The sequence below is a fragment of the Astatotilapia calliptera genome, chromosome 12 (assembly GCF_900246225.1).
Source record: "Astatotilapia calliptera chromosome 12, fAstCal1.2, whole genome shotgun sequence".
Taxonomy (NCBI): Eukaryota; Metazoa; Chordata; class Actinopteri; order Cichliformes; family Cichlidae; genus Astatotilapia; species Astatotilapia calliptera.
In genome coordinates this window covers 24,054,309-24,077,074 of record NC_039313.1, presented here as the reverse complement: position 1 = coordinate 24,077,074, position 22,766 = coordinate 24,054,309, and the positions used below count along the sequence as shown (strand labels likewise).

General features: G+C 41.1%; 1 protein-coding gene across 5 annotated transcripts in view; it reads left to right on the top strand.

Moving 5' to 3' along the window:
• The window catches only part of hectd4 (HECT domain E3 ubiquitin protein ligase 4), a 39,102-nt gene extending 17,563 nt beyond the window's left edge, over window positions 1–21,539 (top strand). For 4 of the 5 annotated variants that reach the window (XM_026186489.1, XM_026186487.1, XM_026186488.1 and 1 more), the window contains exons 34-76: window positions 61–245; window positions 369–522; window positions 1,483–1,763; window positions 1,893–2,079; window positions 2,178–2,259; window positions 2,372–2,574; window positions 2,732–2,867; window positions 2,955–3,137; window positions 3,269–3,433; window positions 3,523–3,692; window positions 3,923–4,038; window positions 4,133–4,236; window positions 4,329–4,490; window positions 4,652–4,800; window positions 4,939–5,018; window positions 5,313–5,476; window positions 5,592–5,829; window positions 5,938–6,074; window positions 6,161–6,287; window positions 6,715–6,852; window positions 7,305–7,441; window positions 7,524–7,684; window positions 7,767–7,948; window positions 8,042–8,247; window positions 8,345–8,475; window positions 8,605–8,810; window positions 8,918–9,097; window positions 9,434–10,827; window positions 10,921–11,128; window positions 11,208–11,431; window positions 11,854–11,999; window positions 12,091–12,194; window positions 12,940–13,063; window positions 13,735–13,925; window positions 14,031–14,177; window positions 14,276–14,395; window positions 16,028–16,183; window positions 16,846–16,949; window positions 17,141–17,362; window positions 17,453–17,619; window positions 17,777–17,972; window positions 18,766–18,988; window positions 19,246–21,539. In XM_026186489.1, coding sequence (XP_026042274.1) covers window positions 61–245; window positions 369–522; window positions 1,483–1,763; window positions 1,893–2,079; window positions 2,178–2,259; window positions 2,372–2,574; window positions 2,732–2,867; window positions 2,955–3,137; window positions 3,269–3,433; window positions 3,523–3,692; window positions 3,923–4,038; window positions 4,133–4,236; window positions 4,329–4,490; window positions 4,652–4,800; window positions 4,939–5,018; window positions 5,313–5,476; window positions 5,592–5,829; window positions 5,938–6,074; window positions 6,161–6,287; window positions 6,715–6,852; window positions 7,305–7,441; window positions 7,524–7,684; window positions 7,767–7,948; window positions 8,042–8,247; window positions 8,345–8,475; window positions 8,605–8,810; window positions 8,918–9,097; window positions 9,434–10,827; window positions 10,921–11,128; window positions 11,208–11,431; window positions 11,854–11,999; window positions 12,091–12,194; window positions 12,940–13,063; window positions 13,735–13,925; window positions 14,031–14,177; window positions 14,276–14,395; window positions 16,028–16,183; window positions 16,846–16,949; window positions 17,141–17,362; window positions 17,453–17,619; window positions 17,777–17,972; window positions 18,766–18,988; window positions 19,246–19,382 — 8,227 coding nt within the window. In that variant the 3' untranslated portion in view covers window positions 19,383–21,539. The other variant, XM_026186491.1, reaches the window with a different exon arrangement.
• Window positions 21,540–22,766: the final 1,227 nt, after the last annotated feature.

Genomic DNA, 22,766 nt, shown 5'->3' with positions numbered 1-22,766 from the left:
AATATTCCTGCAACCAAGGCCTTGATTGCTTACCCTAATTTTTTACTTGTGTTATCATAGGAGTGAGGAGCAGTGCCTCGTTCGCAGTGGGCTGGTTCAGCTTATGGATAGCCTGTGCAGCTTAAGTGGGCAGAGGGAATGCAGTTCAAATGAAAAGCAGACCAAAAAACAGAAGGTGGCCACCATGGCTTGGGCAGCCTTTCAGGTGCTGGCCAACCGATGTATTGAGTGGGAGAAGGTGGAAGGTATGAAAAGTTTGTAGATACTTTGATCAAATTCCTAAAAGGCTTTTTTTTTTCATGCTGTAAGATGAAATATTATGATTATTGTGATGATGGATTAACAGTCTTTGCTTTTACTCTTCAAAGGTGGATCTACAGATGCAGTTCATTCAGGTCTGGCAAGACAGGTATCCAGCCTGCTGACCAATCACCTGGCAAGAGCCACAGAATGCTGTGGGAATCAGGCAGCCGGCAATGATGCGTTACAGGATGTGCTCAGTCTGCTCAATGATCTTTCCAGGTAAAGTTTATCTCATGTAATTTTTCTGTGTGTTTTGGGTGTTCATGGTAGCACTGTCATAATGTAGTAGCTAAAAGAAATGATGAGAAACCATGATGTGTAGAAACACTGAAAAACTTAAGTTTATTTATCTTAGCTTTTGGTGGATCAAGATTTTTAGCATGGACATCTGCTGGATCATGGTGATTATAACTGGGATATAAAATGAGATAAAGACTGTAATAAATCTAATAAAATATAATAAAATTCGTAATATATATTGAGGATATTAAAATGTAATTTATTTTTTCTTAGGGACAAAAGCAAAGTGAATAAATATTACTGATATACACAGAACTCTAAATATCACATTGCTATATTAGGGCACCAATCTGCAGTGACTTATTAAGCCAGCTGCAATACCAGACACACCTGGGACTCGAAGCCAATGATTGAGTAGTGCACTCTAATGGAACAGCTAGCGGTAACTCATGGTGCAGAGAGAAGCTGAGAAGCCACAGAAAGAGTTAATAACAAATCAGCAACTATACCAAGAATTAAGTCCTCAACAGTCAGCCTCCCTGCAGTTCTTGCAGTTCTACAGCATACTGTAATAACAGCCAAACAAGAGCATGTGAGAGACAGAGAGAAAAAAAACTCCAGTTCACTTTGTGGTTTTGTTTATCGAAGTGAGTCTCCAAGTGTGTGAGAGAAGTAGCTACAACAGTAGAAAAATGAATGCTGGTAATAATGGTCACCTTACCTTAGATGATCTGAGGCTGAAATGTAGTAGTTACTGAAAGAGAGGAGAGGCATAAAAAACTGGTATTGAGGCTGACTCTATAGCTATATTGGCCTTGGATTGTGCGCCATGTATTATCATGTTTTTGTTTTTCTAACACTTTTTTTTGGTTATTAATTATCACCTGTTTTTGTATATCGCAACACCGACAATTCATACAGTGTATGTTTATGTTTTAGGAGCCACATAGGGAAAGCCATCCTGAGCCAGCCAGCTTGTGTCTCCAAGCTCTTGTCTCTTCTGCTCGACCAGAGGCCCTCACCAAAGCTAGTACTTATCATCCTGCAGCTGTGTCGTGCTGCCCTGCCGCTCATGAGTGTGGAGGACTGCGGTAATGTGGCTCTGCCCTCGTGGAGCTACTCCATTAACACGCTAGATGCTGAGCAACAAGATGCCAATGATCCAGCCTCGCGCATTGCTGCCTTGCTGCTAGCCAAGCTGGCAGACTATGTAGTACCAGGTTTGTCTCTCTTACCTAGAACCTCTAAATGCTGTCCACCATCTGAATAAAGGCAAAAATGGTAAAGCAACTATACTGGATGGTTATAAAATTGTCTTCTCCTTCTTATTCCTATATTCTATTTGCCAGGCTGTCAGACTCTTCTCTCACCCAGCTCCTCTGAGCCAGACACAAGTCTCTCTCGTGCCAGTTCCAAAGGAGCTCTCAAGTCTGATGATGTTGGGGAGGAGGGAGAGGCGGTTGATGGCAAGCTTTCGATTTTTATCCACAAGAGAGAGGACCAGTCATCTCATGAGGTTTTACAACCGCTCCTTAGGTATGATTTCACCTCATATCTTTGTTTTGGGTTTACATTTGCAAGCTTACTCTGGGTGTTTCTGACTTTACTGTTTCTCCACTCTTTCCAAAATGTAGCAGCTCTGAGGGGCGTCCCTTTCGACTGGGCACTGGAGCAAACATGGAAAAAGTTGTAAAGATGGACAGAGACATGACAAAGGTAACTTAAAAATAACTAAACCAGAACCATAAAGTGCCTGTTTTTTTGTTTTTTTTGTTTTGTTTTTTGTAACTGCCATCTTTATCTCTGTCCTATTTTAAATGTTATTTAGAGTGGATGCTGTGAGGTGATTACAGAAGAAGCATCTGCTGCCCTGAGGAAAGCCAACAAGTGGGCCCAGTCTGGTCTGATAGTGAGCGTTGGTCCACCTGTGGAGACTTTAGCCCAAGAGACTGCTGGGGGCATTACTGCTGGCGACAAGAAGAAAACTGCTCAGACTGCTGTTTGCAGAGACAGGAATGCCGAGTTGGCCAGGTGCTGTTTCTGTGATTTAGACATTTTATACAAAATGAATCATTTAATATTTGCAGTCATATTTGCAAGTGGATACTGCCAGGTTGTAGGTGTATGTTGCAGATACATATTCTGATCTTTGGTTGTAACATTTCTTCTTAAAATCTGCCTTAATTAGGTCAGACCCGGTACGCCCATTTATCAGTGGCCATGTTGCCAACAGCATGGCTGCAGAGGTCATAGCCCTGCTTCATAGTCTGCTCACTGCTCCTGAGTCCAACACTGCTCAGATCTGGACAAGCACTGCTGAGAAAGTAAAGCATTATCCTGTTTCTTACCTCCATATCAATGATTATACTTGATATTGTTTGCTGATAGTGTTTCTCATGGCTGTTTTGCAGGTTCTCTCCCGGGCGCTAATGTTTATCCCTCAGCTGGGCAAGTATGCTGAGAGTATTCTGGAGAACGGCAGCAGCAGTGGCAGAAAACTGGCTAAACTGCAGGCCATTGGCAGACAGGCTGTTGCTGCACTCTGTGCTCTTGGAGGCTTTAAAGAAACTATCAAGATTGGTTCTGAGGTTCAGGTTAGTTCATATATCAAAGATACCACACATTATTATTGCATATATTTATCAAGATGGTGTGATCCAATCCATTGAAACCACTGAAAAAATGAACTACTGTCATTTTTTATCGTGCTTCCTTTGCTCTGCAGGTGGTAGGTAAAGGAGTGCTGGGGAGTGTGGGTATAGTTATGTCTATAAATGAGCAGGAGGGCATCGCTACTGTGAAGTTTCCGTCTTGCGAGTATAGGAAAGCTTGCAAAGCTTCAGATATCCTGACAGTACCAATATCACGCCTCTGCACTCCCAGATCTGAGGTAAGAATTCCAACAATAGGTTATGTACAGTTCTTATTATGGGCCAAAAGTGACAATCTGATTGTCACTTTTGGCTCTCCCCACAACAGGCTCTTCCTCTCTATAAGCTATCAATCACAGAGAAGGTGGTACAAGCTGTGCAGTCTATGCTTCTGCCACAGGAGGGCAGTCTCTCTATTCACACTTCTTTACCAGCTACCGGAGATGGCTCCAGCCCGGTAATGGCTGCAGTGCGCTTGCTGGCTGAAATCAGAACTAGGTGAGTAAATAGTAATGCAGGTAACCTTGTGCATTTTGTCTGATTGGTCAGGTCTGTGTCAAAATATCTTGGGGTTTGAATTTGGAATCAACTTTTGAACTTTTTAGTCTGAGTCTCATACTTGCATTATAAGGGGAAACTATCTTATATTTAAAATGTAAACCCCTTCAGACTGGAGCATCATTATGTGATATGATGTGATGTTGTTGTTTTTGTTTGTTTTTTGTCAGGGCGTGTCTGGTGATGGCCCAACTTCTAGAGGACAGCTCCTTCTGTGAAGAGTTCATTCAGCAGTGTCCGGCTGCTGTTGAGGTTCTCAACCTGGTTGCCCAGGAGTGCAGCCCTGGTGAGCATATACAGATATGTCATCAGCTGGTACTTCTCAGCACCATACCAGTTTAGCAACTGTGTGTCTGACACATTTCTGTCATCTTGTGCAGGAGAGCGCCTTGGCATGGTTGAAGCTCAATGTGAGAGAGTAAGAATGCTGTATCGGGACTGTGCTCGTCCACCACCTCCACCACTGCAGACGGACAGACGTCAGGTAGGGGCTCCTAAATACATAGACAAATAAATACATAGAGGTTATTTTGGGCTCCTTCTGTCTTTTCACCTTTGATCTGCTTGTCTTAACAGCCAAAGGAGATTACTTGGTGTCCATCCAGAGTTTTCCCTCCAGTCCGTGCCTGCATGTTTTCATCCCGTCTGACCTCTGTCACCTTCTTGGCTGATCCAAGTGCTGGAGGAGGGCTTCCCAGAGGCACTTTCATCTACGCAACCTCTCCCGTACCAGTTCAGGTGGGCACATCAGAGGAATCCACTCCTGCAGTATTTTAGTTTGTTTGAACAAATATCAACGATTAGTATGAAATATAATTATTCACTTATAATTTATTTATTTATAATTATTTACTTGGAGCCTGTCCATAGTTTAAACTTTTCTATCTTTGTCCTTGCAGGCACCATCGTTTTACTGGGAGATAGAAATTGTCTCCTATGGAGACTCAGAGGAGGACAGTGGGCCAATTGTGTCTTTTGGTTTTGCACCTGAAGCAGAGAAAAGGGATGGAGCATGGACCAACCCTGTTGGCACATGTTTGTTCCATAAGTATGTAGCTATTAAAGCGAAGATACTCCCTTTGGATTTCCTCTGCTCTGTTTCTCTTACTTGATTGCTGACTGCTTTACTCTTTTTTTTGTCATGCTGTCTCTGTGTGCTTGTCTCCTCTCTGTCTGTGTGTGTCAGTAATGGTAGGGCAGTGCATTATAATGGCTCCAGTCTGCTGCAATGGAAGAGTGTCAGGCTGGATGTGGCTCTACTTCCTGGTGAGACAGTAGCCAAAATATCTTTCTTTCCATATTCAATCGATCATTTCTTTTGTTTGATTTACACAGCTTGGAAATCCATACGGCAGTCTGTTATGGATTTGAAATAAACGTTTTACATGCAATGTTGCTTACCAGGCTGCTCTTTCAAAAAGCTGATTGAAAAGCATATCTTGCTTTCTTAACTTAATCTAACTTGAGCTGTTTCCTATGTTAGCATGTTTTAAAATGTGTCATGACCTGTTCACATCAAGCCATTACTGAGATGTGGATGTTCCATCTGCATGAACACAGGTGATGTAGCTGGAATTGGATGGGAGCGTTCTGAGGGCACTCCACCTCCACCTGGTCAGGCCCCTAAAGGCAGGGTGTATTTTACCTATTGTGGTCAGCGGCTTAGTCCCATTCTTGACGATGTAGCTGGTGGAATGTGGCCCCTGGTACACATTCAAAAGAAGGTGGGTTTCTGCTAAAAAGGGCTCATTTATATTTGAACTGCTCTAGGAAAATGTACTGGATTATTTATATGCATGTATATATTTATATATTGACTTTCTCTATATTCCTTTGCAGAACTCAAAGATACGTGCCAACTTTGGAAGCCGGCCTTTTGCATTTGCTGAAGGCCAAGCACACAGAAATGCTGCTGACTTGTGTGTAGACCTTGCAGAAGAAATCAGTGCAAATTTTGAAGCACTGCCCTTTGCTATGGCCTCAGACAGCGATAATGATGCAGGCGCTAGTGTTACTTCGGACTCTGGTTCTCATGGACCCCCTTGTCGGATTGCAGCTGTTGCAGTTGCTCAGCAGCGTATGTCTCTTGTCATCTCGCATTCCTTTTCAATAATTTTTTTTCTTCCTTGTCGATTTGTATTTTTGCCTCATAGCCTAGTAACCTTTGAATATTTGGCTTTTGCAGAGTACAACAGTGACCAGTCCTGCCTTTATAAGGTGGAGCTGAGCTATGAGAATCTGGTCACCTCTGGACCCGACCCACATCCTCCCCCTATTGCTGATGATGAGAGTGATGATGAGGATGATGATGATGTTCCAAGAGTAAGAAAAGTCTGCAATGCTCAAAATTGTGTTGGAAAAAGTTTTAAGCTTAAGTATTTCATGACTGAATTTTGATTTGACTTCAGGAGGACCACTATGCCCTTCTGGTGAAGGCATGGGAGACAAAAGTGTTCCCCACAATTCGTAGACGGTTCCGTAACGAGGCTGAGAGGAAATCGGGCCTGGACCAAATCAAAGGAGCTCTGCAGCTGGGTAAATAACTTATATTACAACATGGCCAAAAAAATCTTGCGTGCCACTGCAGCTTTCCATGACAATAAACACTTAACCTGTGCTGCTTTAACTTTATGACCCTTAAGATGTTTTTGAAAACTAAATGGAGCGTTAATTGCGTCTAAAAGTCAAAATAATGTCATAATAGGAAGAACGTTTTGTACATGTTTATTTAACCGCCTTAAGGTTTATTGCTGATAATTTAGGTTCATTCATAGACCAAGGAATTAAGTATCAAATCAAATCAGACCTCAGTTTTAATACTACATGCTTTAATGTGCTTCATGATTTGATGATGGGATTCTTGTCATCAACCCTCATTAAATAGATGTCTGAAGTTATAAAATTAATCACTTACCAGACTGTCTACCTGTACGTAGAGCTGAGACGCTGTTTCTGGTTTCAGGTATGGTTGACATTGCGAGGCAGACAGTGGAATTTCTGTATGAAGAGAATGGTGGCATTCCTCGAGATCTCTACCTCCCAACTATTGAGGATATCAAGGATGAGGCCAACAAGTTCACTATAGACAAAGTCCGCAAAGGTATGAAAGGAAATAACATTATTTCATGAAGCACACAAAACAAAGTCTTTAGACATCTGTACTAATATTGCACATAGTTACTTTTCACTTGCTGCCACTAGGCTTGAATGACCTTATTGTAATTTCCAGTGGGGAAAAAAATCAAATGTATATACAGTGGTCCCTCGTTTATCACAGGAGTTGCGTTCTAAAAATAACCCGTGATAGGTGAAGTCTGCAAAGTACCCAGGAGACACGGCATGAGATTGATTGACAGTGGTCTACAGCCAATCAGGACACAAACACAATGTGCTGTTAAAAAAAACAAACAAAAAAACCATGCAAAATTGCACAAAAAAAATCCACAAAACAGCGAGGCCAGGAAAGGTGAACTGCATTATAGTGAGGGACCACTGTAATATGATGTGATGTCATTTAAATGATCCTCGTGGTGATGTACTGTTTCAACACAGGCTTGACTGTGGTCATCCGATGTCCTGACAGCAACAATACCAACAGCACAACAGGGGGAACAGCACTGCCGAAATTTGCCATCAGGGGCATGTTAAAAACTTTTGGTTTGCATGGTGTTGTGCTGGATGTGGACTCTGTAAGTATACTCATTTACCATTATAAGCGTTTTCTAGCTTAACAACAAAGATGCTGATGAACAAACTGTTTGCTTTGTTAAGGTGAATGAACTGGTACAGGTGGAGACATACCTGCGTAGTGAGGGTGTGCTTGTCAGGTACTGGTATCCAATTGAAATGCTGGAACGCCCACCTGCTGGATCTCGCCGTACTGCGGCTAATGGCTTGGTCTCATTAGACAGTAGCAACATTCAGATTCACAGGTAACATGTGAATCCAATGAGGATAAATATGACACGTCTACATGCTGCACAGAATCATTCATGCAGCTCTGCTTTATTTTAGGGAACTTCTTCGCTGTGAGAGTGCACTGGCCAGATTATACTGTCGCATGGCCTTGCTCAACATCTTTGCCCCCAAGAATCCGCACACCTTCACTCGTCTCTTCCACATACCTGCTATCCGTGACATCACCTTGGAACACTTGCAGCTTCTATCTAACCAGCTGCTGGCTCCACCCCTCCCTGGTGAGTGTGGCTATACGATATTATAATGAAACACCTTAATACCATGTGCATATTCTATTAGTGGTAAATGTGACAATTTTTTTCTTCCTGCAGATGGCACGATCAGTTCAAGTTCTGTTCTGCTGGCTCAGTCAGTATTGCACAACCTTGAGGGCCAAAGTTGCTCCCCCACAGACCTGTTTTACCAGGGCAACGCTCAGCCAATCCGGGAGTGGTTGACAGTGGCCATCACCCGTGCCTTGCATCAAGGAGAAGAAAGCTTACTTGAGCTTACAAAGCAGATATGCTGCTTTCTACAGGTATGTTCTGTCAATCTGTTATTAATTTAATACATGTATCTCAGGGTGCATGTTTACAAGCTGTTACAACTCTTACAATTGGGGTGATTCTTGACAGAATGCACCAGAGCAGTTTACATCTGAGGAGTTCCCAGTGTCAGAATCCAAAGTAAGCATGGATGTCAGCTTTCCAGGAGCTGCATTTGTGATCGTGTCCTGCAAAGAAAGCCAGCTAGGCTGTCGTAAAGAGTGAGTTATAGTGGTTTATTAAATAACAGCTTTAATAAAATAAATAAATAAAAAACATAGGAGAGAAAACTTAAAAACAAAATCAAATTGATAGCAAAAATGACATCTTAATCTTTTCTACTCCATTAGCTCAAGTCTGTACAAGGCCCCTTGGGCTCGAGTCATGGTGTATGGCCTGGGTCACAAGGTGCGGAGAAATGGCCAGCTGAATCTGATGGAGGCTGTGTGTTATCCTCTGGATGCTTCACCTACCAACACAGGCCTTATTCCCCCACCTACCACCAATCAATATCCTTCTGTTATGATCCCTACTGATAAAGTGCACATCAAGCTTGGTTAGTATCTAATTCCAAAGGGAATTTATATACGCTGCTTTAGCTGTTTTGTGAATAAACTCTGTACCCATTAAATGTAATGAAGTATCCCTTTGTCTTAATTGTAGGGGTGTCCCCCCCTCCTGGTGCTGTGCTGGTGTTGCACTCCTTGCCACTGGAGTTTCCATTAGCCATGGCATTTGCTGAACAGCTGCTAACATGGAAGCTGGGAGAGAGCAGTGAACGATCAGAGGATGAGCTGGACACAGTTCCCTCATCTGTGCTGCTACAAGTGGTAGAACTACTTGGTAGGAGGAATATCCATTGTGACACCATTTAATGTGCATGTTGTATTTCATTGCCATATTTCTGTATCCCTGTCATATAGCAGTTGTAGTATTACATTAAACACACAAATGTAGATTTCACCCATTAAATCCTAAATTGTGAGATTTCAAAAAAAGATTTCAAAATCCTAAATTGTGATATTTAGTTTTAAATTTTTATTATTCATTTTAATGTCCTTTTAGTTAGAAGTAACAACTCAAAGCTTACGAACCTAAGCTATAAGTCACGAGACATTTAGGTGCATAAAGATTTCCCAAGATCCCAATTTTGATTATTTTCTTGGTCGTTGTTCTTAGGTGGTTTGGTTTGGACAACTGATCTGGCTCCCTCCATCAAAGAACTCATCTTTCACTTGTTAGCGGAACTTTTGCGGAAGATCCACCAATTGGAGCAGCGCAAGAGCCCTACTGGTCTATCAAGTTCAATTGCTCTTTTGCTTAACCCCTGCCTCGCAGTGCTCATGGCCCTGCAGACAGAACTCCGAAAGCTCTATGACCGGGAAACTCAGGGATGGACTGCTGGAGGGGCTGGAGCAGGGGGGTCCTCATCCGGAGGCATTGCATTGGCCCTGGGTGCGGAGCAGAGTCGATTCTCCACATACTTTCATGCCCTGATGGAAGTGTGTCTGGCTGTTGCAGAGGTGACACTTCCTCTCAATGTTGGCGGCTCTTCAGTGGGAGCGCTGTCCTCCACCAGTGCCCCTAACCTTAGTGATTCTTCTTCATCCTCATCATCATCCCCAGGCCAGACACCGCAGAGCCCCAGTTTGCTATCAAAGCGTAAGAAGGTGAAGATGAAGCGTGAGAGAGCAGCAGCTGCAGTGGCAGCAGTGTCTGGTAAACGGGGAAGTGGAGGTGCAAGGCTGTCAGAGAGTGACAGTGCCCTGCTGAACATGGCAGGTAGTAAACCTGAGGACATGCTGTGGTTCCACCGCTGCCTTACTCTGCTGATGATCTTACGACACCTTGCCAACAAGGACCCACAGGGCTTAAGCGTAACCAGCGATGCAGTAACGGACGCCTGCCAGGCTCTGGTTGGACCCACTGCTCACAGTCGCCTGCTGGTGCTCTCAGGTATTCCCACGCACCTGGAGGAGGCTGTTGTCCGTAATGCTATCCGAAGGGCTTGCAACGCACATGGGGGGCTCTTTAAAGATGAAGTCTTCATTCCTCTCCAGGAGGAGGACCCCAAGAAAAAACCTGGGACTGGTGTTGCAAGCCTTCAGGATGGTAAAGTGTGTCCTGAACCTGAGCGCCCCTTTGCAAACAACGGAGGTCCCGAGAGTCCCGACAGCTCCAGTAGTGTAACTCCAGCTATGAGTGTGAGTGCTTCAGCTTCTACCAGCCAGACCTCTATCTGCAGCTCCTCTCAGGGGGTCTCCCGCACTGCCAGTGAACTTTCCGTCGATCAGGAGCTTTTAGCTGTCCCACCTCTCACTCCTGCGGCTGCAGCTTCTGCCATTACATACCCCCAGCAGGGACTCCAAGAGTCACAGACAGTTTCTAGTCAGGAGAGTCTAGATACCTCCCTGTGTAGCACAGGGAGTCTTGGGAGTCTCGGCAGCTTAGGGGAACCTGTCGACAGTGCAGAAACGCCATCCGCGTCAGATGGGGGCTCTATGCACACAGTCACCTCATTAGAGAGCAATGCAGTCATGGCCAGACCCATCAAGGGTTACGCTGTCATTGAGGTGAGCTGATTCAAATCGTTATTATTCCATCTGATTGATTTTGTGCTTAAGATGTTGAAAATGTAAGGAAAATTTCTCTTTTGGTGACTATAGGTGCGTTCTCGAGCCAAAGTGGAAAAAATTCGTGCCAGTCTTTTCAACAGCAGTGACCTGATTGGCTTGTCCAGCCTGGAAGGTGAAGAAGAACTAATGGAGCTGACCAATGAGGAGATCCTCACGGCTTCCAGTGTTAACCAAAGCCTGTTTGACACACAGGGAAGCTCTGCCCTTGAAGACTACTTCTTGGAGAAAACAATCAAAGGTTGTCACTTAACTACAATCACATATTTGCTGCTTTTAGTTTTCTTACTTTGTCTAAATTAAAATTCTTCTGTTTGAAGGTGACAAGCTTGTACCTGGAGCCCGAGATGTCCTCACAGATATTTTTAAGAGCTGTGTCCACTCGGAGCAGATGCTCAGCCTCACGCCAGCCAAGCCCGTTAAAGTGTCTGACATTTACCTCAGCAAGGAGCAGATCAACTCTCAGACACCAGGCAACCTACTGCATACTTTCTTCACCAATGTTCGACCTCCCAAGAAAGTACTTGAGGACCAACTTACTCAGGTATTAAAGAAGTGCTCAACAGTAAACTTGTGAATTCTTTGATATAGTTAAATCAAAAATTTGTTAGTCAAATGGCTGGCTCGGTTTTAGTTTGGACTGTCACCTCACAGAGAGAAGGCCCTGAGTTTGAATTAAATCAGGACCTTTTCTGTGTGGAGTTTGTATGTTCTCCCCGTGTCAGCGTGGTTCTCTTCAGGTTCTCTGATTCCTCCCACAGTTCAAAGACATTGAATTAGTGGGGCCAGGTTAAATGCCCCTAACCTGAATTCGAAAAATTGAAGAAAATGGATAGATGGATTACTATAATTCAAAAAAAATAATAATAATAATTTAACTGTAATTTAATTTAATTGACCTTTTTGTTTTAAAACAACTTTTAAACTTTTGTACACAACAACTTACAAAATGTTTTATTTTTTTAGATTCTAAGAAAGTATGGCACTCCTAAGCCAAATAAGAACAAGTACAGCAAGGCAGGAAAAGAGCAGCATCAAGGCAAGGTAGTAAGCACCAAGAGGCCCATCACCAAACCTCCCACTAAGGAAAAGTCTGTGCTTAACAGTGTCAGGTACGTCACTCACTTTTTGAACGGTAACTACATGTATAGAGGCATAAACACACTGCCATGATAACTGAATTAAAATGTGCTCATCTCTCAGAACCGCACTGAGTGAGAAGAAAACAGTGCTAAAGCCGAAATCTCCTGAGAAATCCAGACCTGAAGAAAAAGATGTGGAAAAATCTCCTGCGAAGAAAACCGAAGGTTTGTAATAAACACTCCCACTTTGACTCCACACATCTATGAATTTTTAGCTAACACAAAGATTTGCAAAGGATTAAAACAACCTTTGAATTAACTACCTAACTACCACAGAACTAAATGTGTGGTGAAGAAATATTCACATTCCTAAGCTGTGAACTTATCCAGGCTTATACATGAGTTTCAAATGTTCCTTCGCAAGTAAAAGTGAAATAAAAACAAAGGACACGAAAAAGTGAAAACATTTGTGCTGTGTCATGAGATAAATTTTAGGGAACCTGATGGAAATTGAACATCAAAATGATAGCAGTTTCATTTTTGCTTTTTTTTTTTTTTTTCCATAGTTGCGTCATTTCATGAGGGCACCCAAAACCAGACACGAGACACTTTGTCATATGTCAAAATCATTAAAAGCAATGTTTTGCGCGGGTGTTTTGTTTTGTTAGTATCTTAATAAACCTTTTCATTAAGTTTCATCTGAAAACTAATTAACAGCTGAAACTGTAGAGAAGAAAAAGTATAATATTTGTATCTGAATTGTAGGAAAGTAGGATGAAGCAGCACAACATTGAAATTAATGTAAGTAGGTTACCAGAGAATTTAAGACATCCACACAATTGCATTTAAAGGCACTTTTGTCTGTTGACACACCGCCAGTCCATTATCATAAAAGTGAGAATTTTCCATATCAGTAGCTGATCCATGTATTTGTAAATGAAATGCAACCTGCTGTGAATGGTTTCTTTAGTCCCAGAGGAGAAGTACTTGACACTAGAAGGCTTCCATAAATTTGCTGTTGACCGAGCCAAGCAGGACATCCGCAGTGTCTGGAGGGCAATTTTGGCTTGTGGTTATGATCTTCACTTTGAGAGGTGAGATTTGAACAGCCTTGTTTGAAAACACACACACACACACACACACACACACACACACACACACACACACACACACACACACACACACACACACACACACACACACAGACACACACACACAGACACACACACTTAACATGTTGTCAGTTTTCTTTTGTTTTAAGTAATTCTGCCCTAATTAGAAGTTTTTAACCTTTATAAAAACAATAATAAATGCATATATTATGTCTTATTACTAACTGCAAAGATGATGATATATGTAGAATTTCTAGTGGGGGAAAAAAGCTTCATAAGCCTTATTTTGGGGCAAAGTCCCATTTTTATCAGAGTCGACTGATTCTACGGATGTAGTAAACATTTTGGTGATTATTTAAACTGAAGGTTTTTTGGTTGTTTTGTTTTTTTCTTTCTATCAAAAATAACTGCCCACAGATATTTCTATATGGCTGCTGAGTTTCTGCTTGCCTTTAAGAAGGCGAGTGTGTGAGTTGTTTCATGTCCTTTTTTTTTTTTTTTCCCCCTGGTTTGGCAGTTGATTGGCTCTTAGGGATCAGTTTGTATTAAGGATTCTTTGAGTGTCTTGTCTCTGTCTGATAATGTTTCTGCTCTTTAATGTTTTTAATGAGCTCAGAGCTCTTTATTTAAGAACTCCCGTGCTCCTCTGCCAGGTGCACCTGTATAGACACTCGCCATGCACAGAAGGCTTGTAGAAAGTGGAGCTTAGAAATGGATGTGGCATTGGTACAGTACATCAACAGACTGTGCCGTCACCTGGCTATCACACCATCCCGGTTGCACCCCCATGAAGTCTACCTGGACCCCAGTGATGCTGCTGATCCTCGTGTGGCCTGCTTGCTCAGTATGTAAACTGCCAGCACTTTTGGAGTTTCACTGAAAAGTTTGAAACCTCGGGGGGGTTTTGTCAGCTATACATAACTTTTTGTATAAATGTCAATGTTTTCAGATGTGCCTGTGGAGAGTTTACGCCTACGCTTTGCTTTGCTGCAATCGCTCAACAACAGCCTGGAGAGTTTCTTCCTGCCGTTGGTGGAACTGAGACAAACACATACGTATCAAAACAGCATTGCAGCTCTGTTGAGTGAGGCCAAAGGTGAGCGGGATCTGAGCACACATCTCGCGTTGTAGTTTGTGTAACCTATCTGGAAAGCTTGCTTTGTTGAAATGACTCACCGCTTGTTCTATTTGCAGGCCTAATCTTTTATGACACTAAGGTCACTGTGATGAACAGAGTACTGAATGCCACAGTGCAGCGGACAGCTGACCATGCCGCTCCAGAGATTACACTGGACCCTCTAGAGATTGTGGGAGGTGGGTATTCCTTTCACTGGTTCACGTTTTTTAGTTTTTCAAAGTTCTATATCACTTAACGGAGCATTAGGGCCACATTAAGAAAAAATTATTATTGATGGTTTTGAGAAAAAAATGTAGAAATGTGGAGATTAAAATATTTTCAAGGCAAATTGCCACAGCTGCTATATCCTCCATATAATGGCTTGTGTAGCTAAGTTAGTGACATTATATTTCAAAATCGGTTTTAGTTACAAGAAAACGATTTCTCTTTTAGCACATAAACAGAGTGTGGTAATAAGGATCTTGAAACGATGGTGCAGAAAGCAACATCTGGTCAGAAGGAAAAAAACCCACAAACTTTGAAGAGCGTGTATATTGTATCACAAGATACAGTCCCACTGCACAAGTGACATCGGACTGTTGTTTTTTATATGTCATATGTTTATATGTTTGATCCACTGAAGGGGTTGTTTTGTAACGCCAGGCAATGTTGTTTTTGTTTTTTCAACGTCTACTGAACGTCTAAAATGTGGTTGTTGAAGACATCTTCGACTCATTTTAGACTGTTTTTAGGCTGCTTCTATGGGCTCTATAGTCCCATGTTTCCAGATGGTGGAGGGCATGTTTTCTGTACAGAAACAGTTATGTGTGAAGGAATGCAGAGCGATTAGTGGACATCTTCAGATGGTGTGGGCTCTTGATGCTAAAACAAAAGTGAGCAGCTGCACGGTGGATTTGGAGCAGAAATGTCCCGAGCTTCTCACAGACAGTTTGCAAAATGTGCGAATAAACAAATACTGTTGAGCAGAGTAGTCCAGTTTATACACAATTGCATAAACTTCTCATACTTTCTGTTGCAACTTCTTGTCTTGCTACTGAATACAAACACACTCACTTCCTCTTACAAACCTCTTCACAAATAAAACGGGATTACTTGTAAATATGGAGCATATATAAAGCAAATGCTCTTTTAAACTTTTTAAATACAATTGTGCTCTTTTTAAAAGGAATTTCAAAAGTTTTCAAAAATACTTTAACCATAATTATTTTGCATTTTAACATTAAAAAAAATACCAACATGTACTGAATAAATCAATAGAATAACACATAAGTAATGAGGGATGTTTTTAAATAATCTTTATTTAAACATATTGTTTATGTTGATAACAATAATGTTTATATTTGTAATTAAAAATACTACATTTCTTAATCATGTAAATTTCCGGCACCTGTCACAGATGTCCACGTGACGCCCAAAGTAATTATCCTGTCCAAAGTTCATATATTGAGCATTATATTAACCTCCAAGGTGGGTCATGGTTTGGCGTCCAAATTGTGGACCTTGTTTGGACGTCGTATAGATGTCGATTGCTTGCAAAAACAACAGACCCAATATAGACATGGTCTGAGCATCTATCTAACATCCAATGTTTAGTGGGATGTAGCAGCTAATCAATTTGTTTCAGTAACTCATCTACACAAAGCATCTTGCAGAGGCTGCATCAGTTTGTAATCTGCACATTTTGGGGGGTTTTTTTCTCAAAATGATCAATAATTATTTTTTTTCTTAATGTGGCCCTAATACTCTTCATACTTTCAAGGTATCTTGTCAAATGTGCTTTTTTTTCTGATTGGGTGCGTCTGCCTCAGGTGAGATCAGGTCATCAGAGAACACGTACTTCTGCCAGGCAGCACGCCAGCTGTCGTGTGTGCCGTCATCCCAGCTTTGTGTGAAACTCGCCAGTGGAGGAGACCCAACCTACGCCTTTAACATCCGCTTCACTGGAGAGGAAGTTCATGGCACGAGTAAGAATTTCTCCCTCACAATACTTTTGATTTATTTTAATTCATAAACTTCCAAATAACTGGTACAACTAACTAACCAGTATTAAAAGCAAAATACAAAATCAATGGCAAAATATATGAACTTTTAATCGGTTGAGAATCTAAGCACTGGATATACTTAGATTTATTCTGCTCTGCTCATTTTGTTTTTCTGTAATACAGGAAGAAGTAAAGAGACTAACATCATGTAAATGTGGCATTTGCAGTTACTTAATTACACTGTCAGGCCATAAAATAAATTGACCACTTTCAAGACATTACAGGCCAATGTAGGTTTTCTGTTTCGTTTTGATAGAAGTTTCCATGTTTCACTATATTTCACAATATTTTTTGTTATAAAAAAAATAATACCGGAACCTAAAAAAAGGAAGGACATTTCTACCAAAATAAAACAACAAAACTGGCTTTAAGAAGGGGTAAATAAGCACCATGTGTAAAAGGAGTTCTCATACTGCAATAGTTAATCACATAAGCAGAAGCCTGCAGCACAGATTCCGGGTCTATTTGTATTGAACTAAAATTCTTTCAAAGTTTGTATGTATGTGCACTTTGAATCAATGTACAGCCCTGTGAATAGTATTTGCCCCCTTCCTGTTCTAACTGGCTGTGATCAATGTGTGCAGGTGGCTCTTTTAGACACTTCCTGTGGCAGGTGTGTAAGGAGTTGCAGAGTTCTGCACTTTCCCTGCTGCTCCCCTGTCCCAGTGCTGCAGCCAATCGTAATAAGGTAATATTTATTTTCTATTACCTACCATGTTTTCTGCTTTTTTTGTCTTTTTTGCTCTATTTGTTTTCCCCAAAAATTCATTCATATCCGACTGTGTGCTAGATACTAACTGAAATGTGTTTTATCACACATGATGCAAACTGCTGTGTTAGGAGTAATATAATTCGTATCTGTATTTGTGCTGTTCTCAGGGGAAATATATCCTCACTCCATGCCCTATCAGCTATGCAGAGGAACAGTTGCTGCACTTTTTTGGCCAACTACTAGGCATAGCCATACGTGCAGATGTGCCACTTCCTTTGGACTTACTGGGCTCATTTTGGAAGGGCCTAGTTGGTGAGCCTCTCGACTCAGAGCAGGACCTGCAAGAAGCCGATGTGCTTACCTACAACTATGTCAAGAAATTTGAAAATGTAAGTGTATATTAGTGTTTGTAGCACCTTTAGATGCTACCAACATGACTCTAGTGACCTCAAATTTACCTTTTCCCTCCTATGCTGAAGGTGACTGACGAGACAGAGCTAGAGGCCCTGTGTGCTGAAATTTCCTCCCAGCACCACTCAGGAGAAAGCCCAGACTCCCCCAGCCGTCCCTGCTGCACCTTTACCTATGTCACTATGACTGGTGAAGAAGTGGAGCTTTGTCAGGGAGGGCGGAGCCTCATTGTCAGGTACAAATCATCCCACTGATCGCATTTTTGTTGTTGTTCCCGTTCCCGTTTGCAGTTATCTTAATTCGGCGTAAGTTGTCTTTATAGCCAAATGCCACAGAACATTAGGGTGTGATTTCATTCTGGATATCCTGTGTACTTGTATCTGTCTGCAAAGCTGGCAGAACAAGGATGTGTATGCACGGGCGGTGCGGAGCCTTCGTCTGAGGGAGCTGCAGAATGTGGAGTGCATGACAGCGGTGCGTGCAGGGCTCGGATCCATCATTCCCCTGCAGCTGCTTACCATGCTCAGCCCTATAGAGATTGAGCTGCGCACCTGCGGCCTGCCTTACATCAACTTGGAGTTCCTGAAGGTAAAGCAGTGTTAATTTTGTTGACCAATAATTGTCATCATAGTTCACGTCAACGTTTTTTTTTCTTGTCTGACACGCAAAGAAGATGATAACTAAAATAAAATGTACTGACATTTTCTTAACAAATGAAAGCAAGATGAGAAAATTCTGGAGAAATAAGATCCAATCAGAACTAAAAAAGTTGTGTATAAAGGCGGGCCAGTTTGGAAGTGATCCAGTCAGAAGTAATCTAGTTGTGCAGTAAGGTTAGAGGTGCACATTTGATCTGCTGCCTTGAAGAAAGCAGGAGAGTTCGGCTCCTTGTTTCTCATAAAAATGTGAAACAAGGAGCAAAATGTCAACACTTGGAAGACAGGGAGGAGTAGACGCATGGACACATTTGGCACACATGAAACTACGCCGTAAACTGTGTGAGCAACTCTAGCTGGTAAATACACTTTATATTTTAGTCAAATAAATCAACCTCAAATTTAGTCTACAAGAACCTTTTGATACATAGTCAACTAAAATGAGAAGAATTTAGATGCCTAAATTATTAAAACATTAAAACATGCCTAAAACTAAATCAAAGCTTGCTATTAAAATTAACACTGAGGTGAAACATATATTTGTGTGAAAGTGATATGTCTGTGTCACTTGTCATTAAAGTTTCTTTGTCGGGCTAGGCAGTTTATTTATTTATTTTATTCTGCTATTGATTCATGCTAAATATATGAAATACAGAGAGATTTCACTCACCTCGTGTTGTCACGGGTTAGTATTTAATTTCAGCATGTGCTCGGTTCCCTCGTAGGCTCATACAATGTATCAGGTGGGCCTGATGGAGACTGACCAGCACATCGAGTTCTTCTGGACCGCCCTGGAGATGTTCACTCAGGAGGAGCTCTGCAAGTTCATCAAGTTTGCATGCAATCAGGAGCGCATCCCATTCACGTGCCCCTGCAAGGATGGGGGGCCTGACACCGCTCATGTTCCCCCATACCCCATGAAGATCGCCCCTCCTGATGGAGCAGCAGGTAAGATCTGAGGGTTAAGCAAGGCCCCGAATCATCTCAGCTTCTCTTGCAAACTTGAGCAAACTCTAAAATGTTAAATTACAGACACACATTCAAAATCTCAGGCTTGCTGTCATTTACTGTACACCTGCATAGCTGGCAGCTTATTTTAGCACCTGCTACGTAGCACGTCATTGGGCTTCTGGTTCATTAACAACTGGCAAACATGCATAACTGGGAGAGAAGTGCTGGGTTATGAACTCCTGTTTCTCCTTTAGGTCAGCCAGACTCTCGCTACATCCGGGTGGAGACCTGTATGTTCATGGTGAAACTGCCCCAGTATACTTCTTTGGACGTGATGCTGGAGAAACTGCGCTACGCCATCCACTACCGCGAGGACCCACTCAGCGGCTGAGAAGACTTGACAACCGAATATTCCCCCCCATGTGCCCCAAACCTCGCCCTCACCCGTGACCCCTTTTCTCCCTTCATCCCCAAGTTCCTGGACTTTCCTCTGAGACAGACCTTATGCTCTGCTGCATTGACAAGTCACAAAGTTAATTTTATTACATTTTCAGTGGCAATGCTTTGTTTATCCCTGCTTTATATTGCAGTTTACACAAATTGTACGTTTCATTATTTTGATTTGTTTTGCTTTTTTTTTTTCTTCTTGTTATTGTATTTTATTTTTTTTTATTTTTTTTTTCAAGGGAATTCAGGGAAGATATTCTGAATTGGCACTGACACGGAGTTTGAGGACGACGCTGAAGTGAACCAACTGTGAGACTTTTTGTTCACCTTTTCCTCCCCTTTCCTTTAACAGAAGGATTAACAAGGTTCAGTCAAATTCTGTGAATTTAGCAGCGTTACGGGCTAACTTTGAGATCAGCACTTTGAATTTAATTGAATTCACGATTGCTTAACATTTTAGCACTGTAATCTCGGTCTGACTCGCTGGATTTGGCATTGCCATTATGGCACAAAACAAACATTTACTCTCCTAACGCTTAACCTAGCTGCCTCCCTCTGCCACCCCTCTGTGGGGGTGATGTTCAGAAACATGCCTTTGCTGTAGGAGCCTCTCTCAAGAGGGTAATGCTGTGTGTGAAAATCAGATGATGATCATGGCTTTTGAGTTTAAGGTACAATGACTCTCCCCCCCCCAAAAAAGAAAAGAAATTTGTATTGCTGTCTAGTCTTGGAACCTGTCAAGTATAAGCAGGCAGAAGGTGTGAACAAGTGCTGTACAGGATATTATGTAGTTTACTGCCTGTTTTAAATAAAAATGAACTCCTAATGGACAAACTAACTTATGCCTATATAAACTGATTACATTTTATCCAAGTCTCTGAAGGGAGGGTATTTAAGTCATGTAAAAAGTCATATTAATCTATTAGTTTATGAATAGATAGATACTTTTATTTTATTTTTTCTCTTTTGTTTTTTTTTTGTTTTTTTTAATACCTTAGTAGCTGTGGCAGAACGAGGGGTCAGGTAGATTGGACGATGGTAATCGAAGCCTGCTCTGTTTTTTTTGGTTTTTTTGGTTTTTTTTATAAAGTTGCATTACAAATTGTGAAACCTATGTTGCATTGTGAAAGCAGGAAGGGAACCCATGAGCTGCTGCTCTTCCACATTGTTTGTGTAATAACTTCTACTGAATGTGAATGTCCTTGTTTCCTGTTCCCAATATACGTGATCTTCACACGTACACCGAGGAAGGGGCAGCGGGTTAAATTGAGTTCTGCCTTTTCATAGTTTTCTTTAATGAGAAATGAACAGCATTCTGCTTTTTTCTTTTCTTTTTCTTTTGGTCAAATTACCCATAACCAAATGTTTAGCTGTGTTTAAAAAACAATAAAATAAAATAAATAAATAGGATGGGAAAAAAAATGTAAATAGACTAAAGTTATGTTTGGCAATTTTTATTAATTGCTAATTCACTTCACCTTATAACTTTTGGTTTTCGGTTTGCACTACTCTTCCAAGAAAAGATTCTAAAATGAGCAAACTAGCTGATGTCTGTTGGATATCCAGTTTGTTGTGTTGTTATTTTTTATGAATTTTTTGGAAATACCAATAATATTATTATCACCTTTGTCTTGTACTCAGATGGATTCAATTTCTTCTACTCATGGTGAAACATGTTTTTCTTGTGTGAGTAAAATCGCCATTTTACTTGGATAGTACTGAAAAACACAGCGAAAATTGCTATTTGACTAATTGGGTTGTTGATTGCTTGCAAATTTTTTGGTTTTTGGTTCAGTTCCTTTTGAAGGGTGATACACCGCTGCTAACAGGGACGCTCTCTCTTCTACTACTCCTTCTTGGGAGGGGTAGGAAAGGTTATAAAACGGACATATCCATACAAGGAGGTGTTACGATAAAATGTGTGCTGTACATTTACTTGATATTTATTACAATTATTTATGGTTGCATTAACTTAACTTTTACTGTCTTACCTCTGCACATCGGAAACTTAACATATCTAAAAATGGATTATACAGATGTAAAGAATCAGATGGCATTTGAGATTTGTGTCACAATAAAGAAATGTCTTCATGTACAAATACTCTTTGTTGTTGTGTTTATGTTTTGTTTTGTTTTTTTGCTCTTGATCTAATTATCATTTTAACTAATTGGTCTTTAAGTTATTGGTCACAGGAACCCTCACATTTTCATACTTGACCAGCCAGTGCTGGTGATGTGACTTGGTGAATGTGACTGTTACCAGTCTCTTTTGACAATTAGTTCTCATCATGACGTCATGGTTTGTCTATTTTAAAACATGCTTTGTATGTTTTACTGGCAGTTACTTAACTGCCAGTAAAACAGTAAAACTGACTCAATAGTTGGATTCTGTTTCATTGTGTGTTCTATTCAAAGAAAACTGTCTTGAGCAATGTGTGTAATTGAGGAAGAGACCAAAAGACTTTGTGTGCTGTCAGTGCTTACTGAGCTTTTATACTGCTTTGCTGAAATTTCTAGGTCAAATTTAAGACATACAGTTAGGTCTATATATATTTGAACACTGACACATGTTTATTTTTATTTTTTTACTTGTTTACTTATGTTTACTGAAACATATTCCAGTAATAGTTATATAATGGACATGGACATAATGTGTAAATGTAAACTTTAAGCTGTCATTTAAGAGTATTTACAGTAAAACTGGATAAAGGGTTTAGGAGTTTTAGCTCCTTAACATGTGCCACACCCTTTTTAAAGGGGACCAGAAGTAACTGGACAATCGACTAAAAGGCTCTTTATTGGACAGGTGTGGGCAATCCCTTTATCATGTTGTTATCAGTTAAGCAGATCAAAGGCCTGGAGTTGATTTGAAGTGTGGTGCTTGTATTTGGAAGATTTTGCTGTGAATGGACAACATGCGGTCAAAGGGGCTCTCTGACACCACCAGGAACTCAATTATTACTCACTTAAGGAGACCAGAGTGTAAATGCGGTGTAATGGAAACATAATAAGTAGCTAAACTCCAAATTAACTTAGCTTAAATGCTGTTTTTGAAATATTATACCAAAGCAATTTACAAACCAAATATAATACATATATAATATGCACTGTATACACGTGCAGTAGCATGGTGTGCACACTGCACTCCATGCCCAGATATCCCAAGTTATTAGCTTAAACCTTAAAATGCTATTTTATGCCGAACTGTGTTGTCTTTGGCATTTTTCTTACAAATGGGGAAAATCAGCTGCTAGTAACAAAGTGCCTAACCATACAATTCAAAATGGTTTTTTTGCTAAGCTGTCTGTTATGTAAACACACAACACTG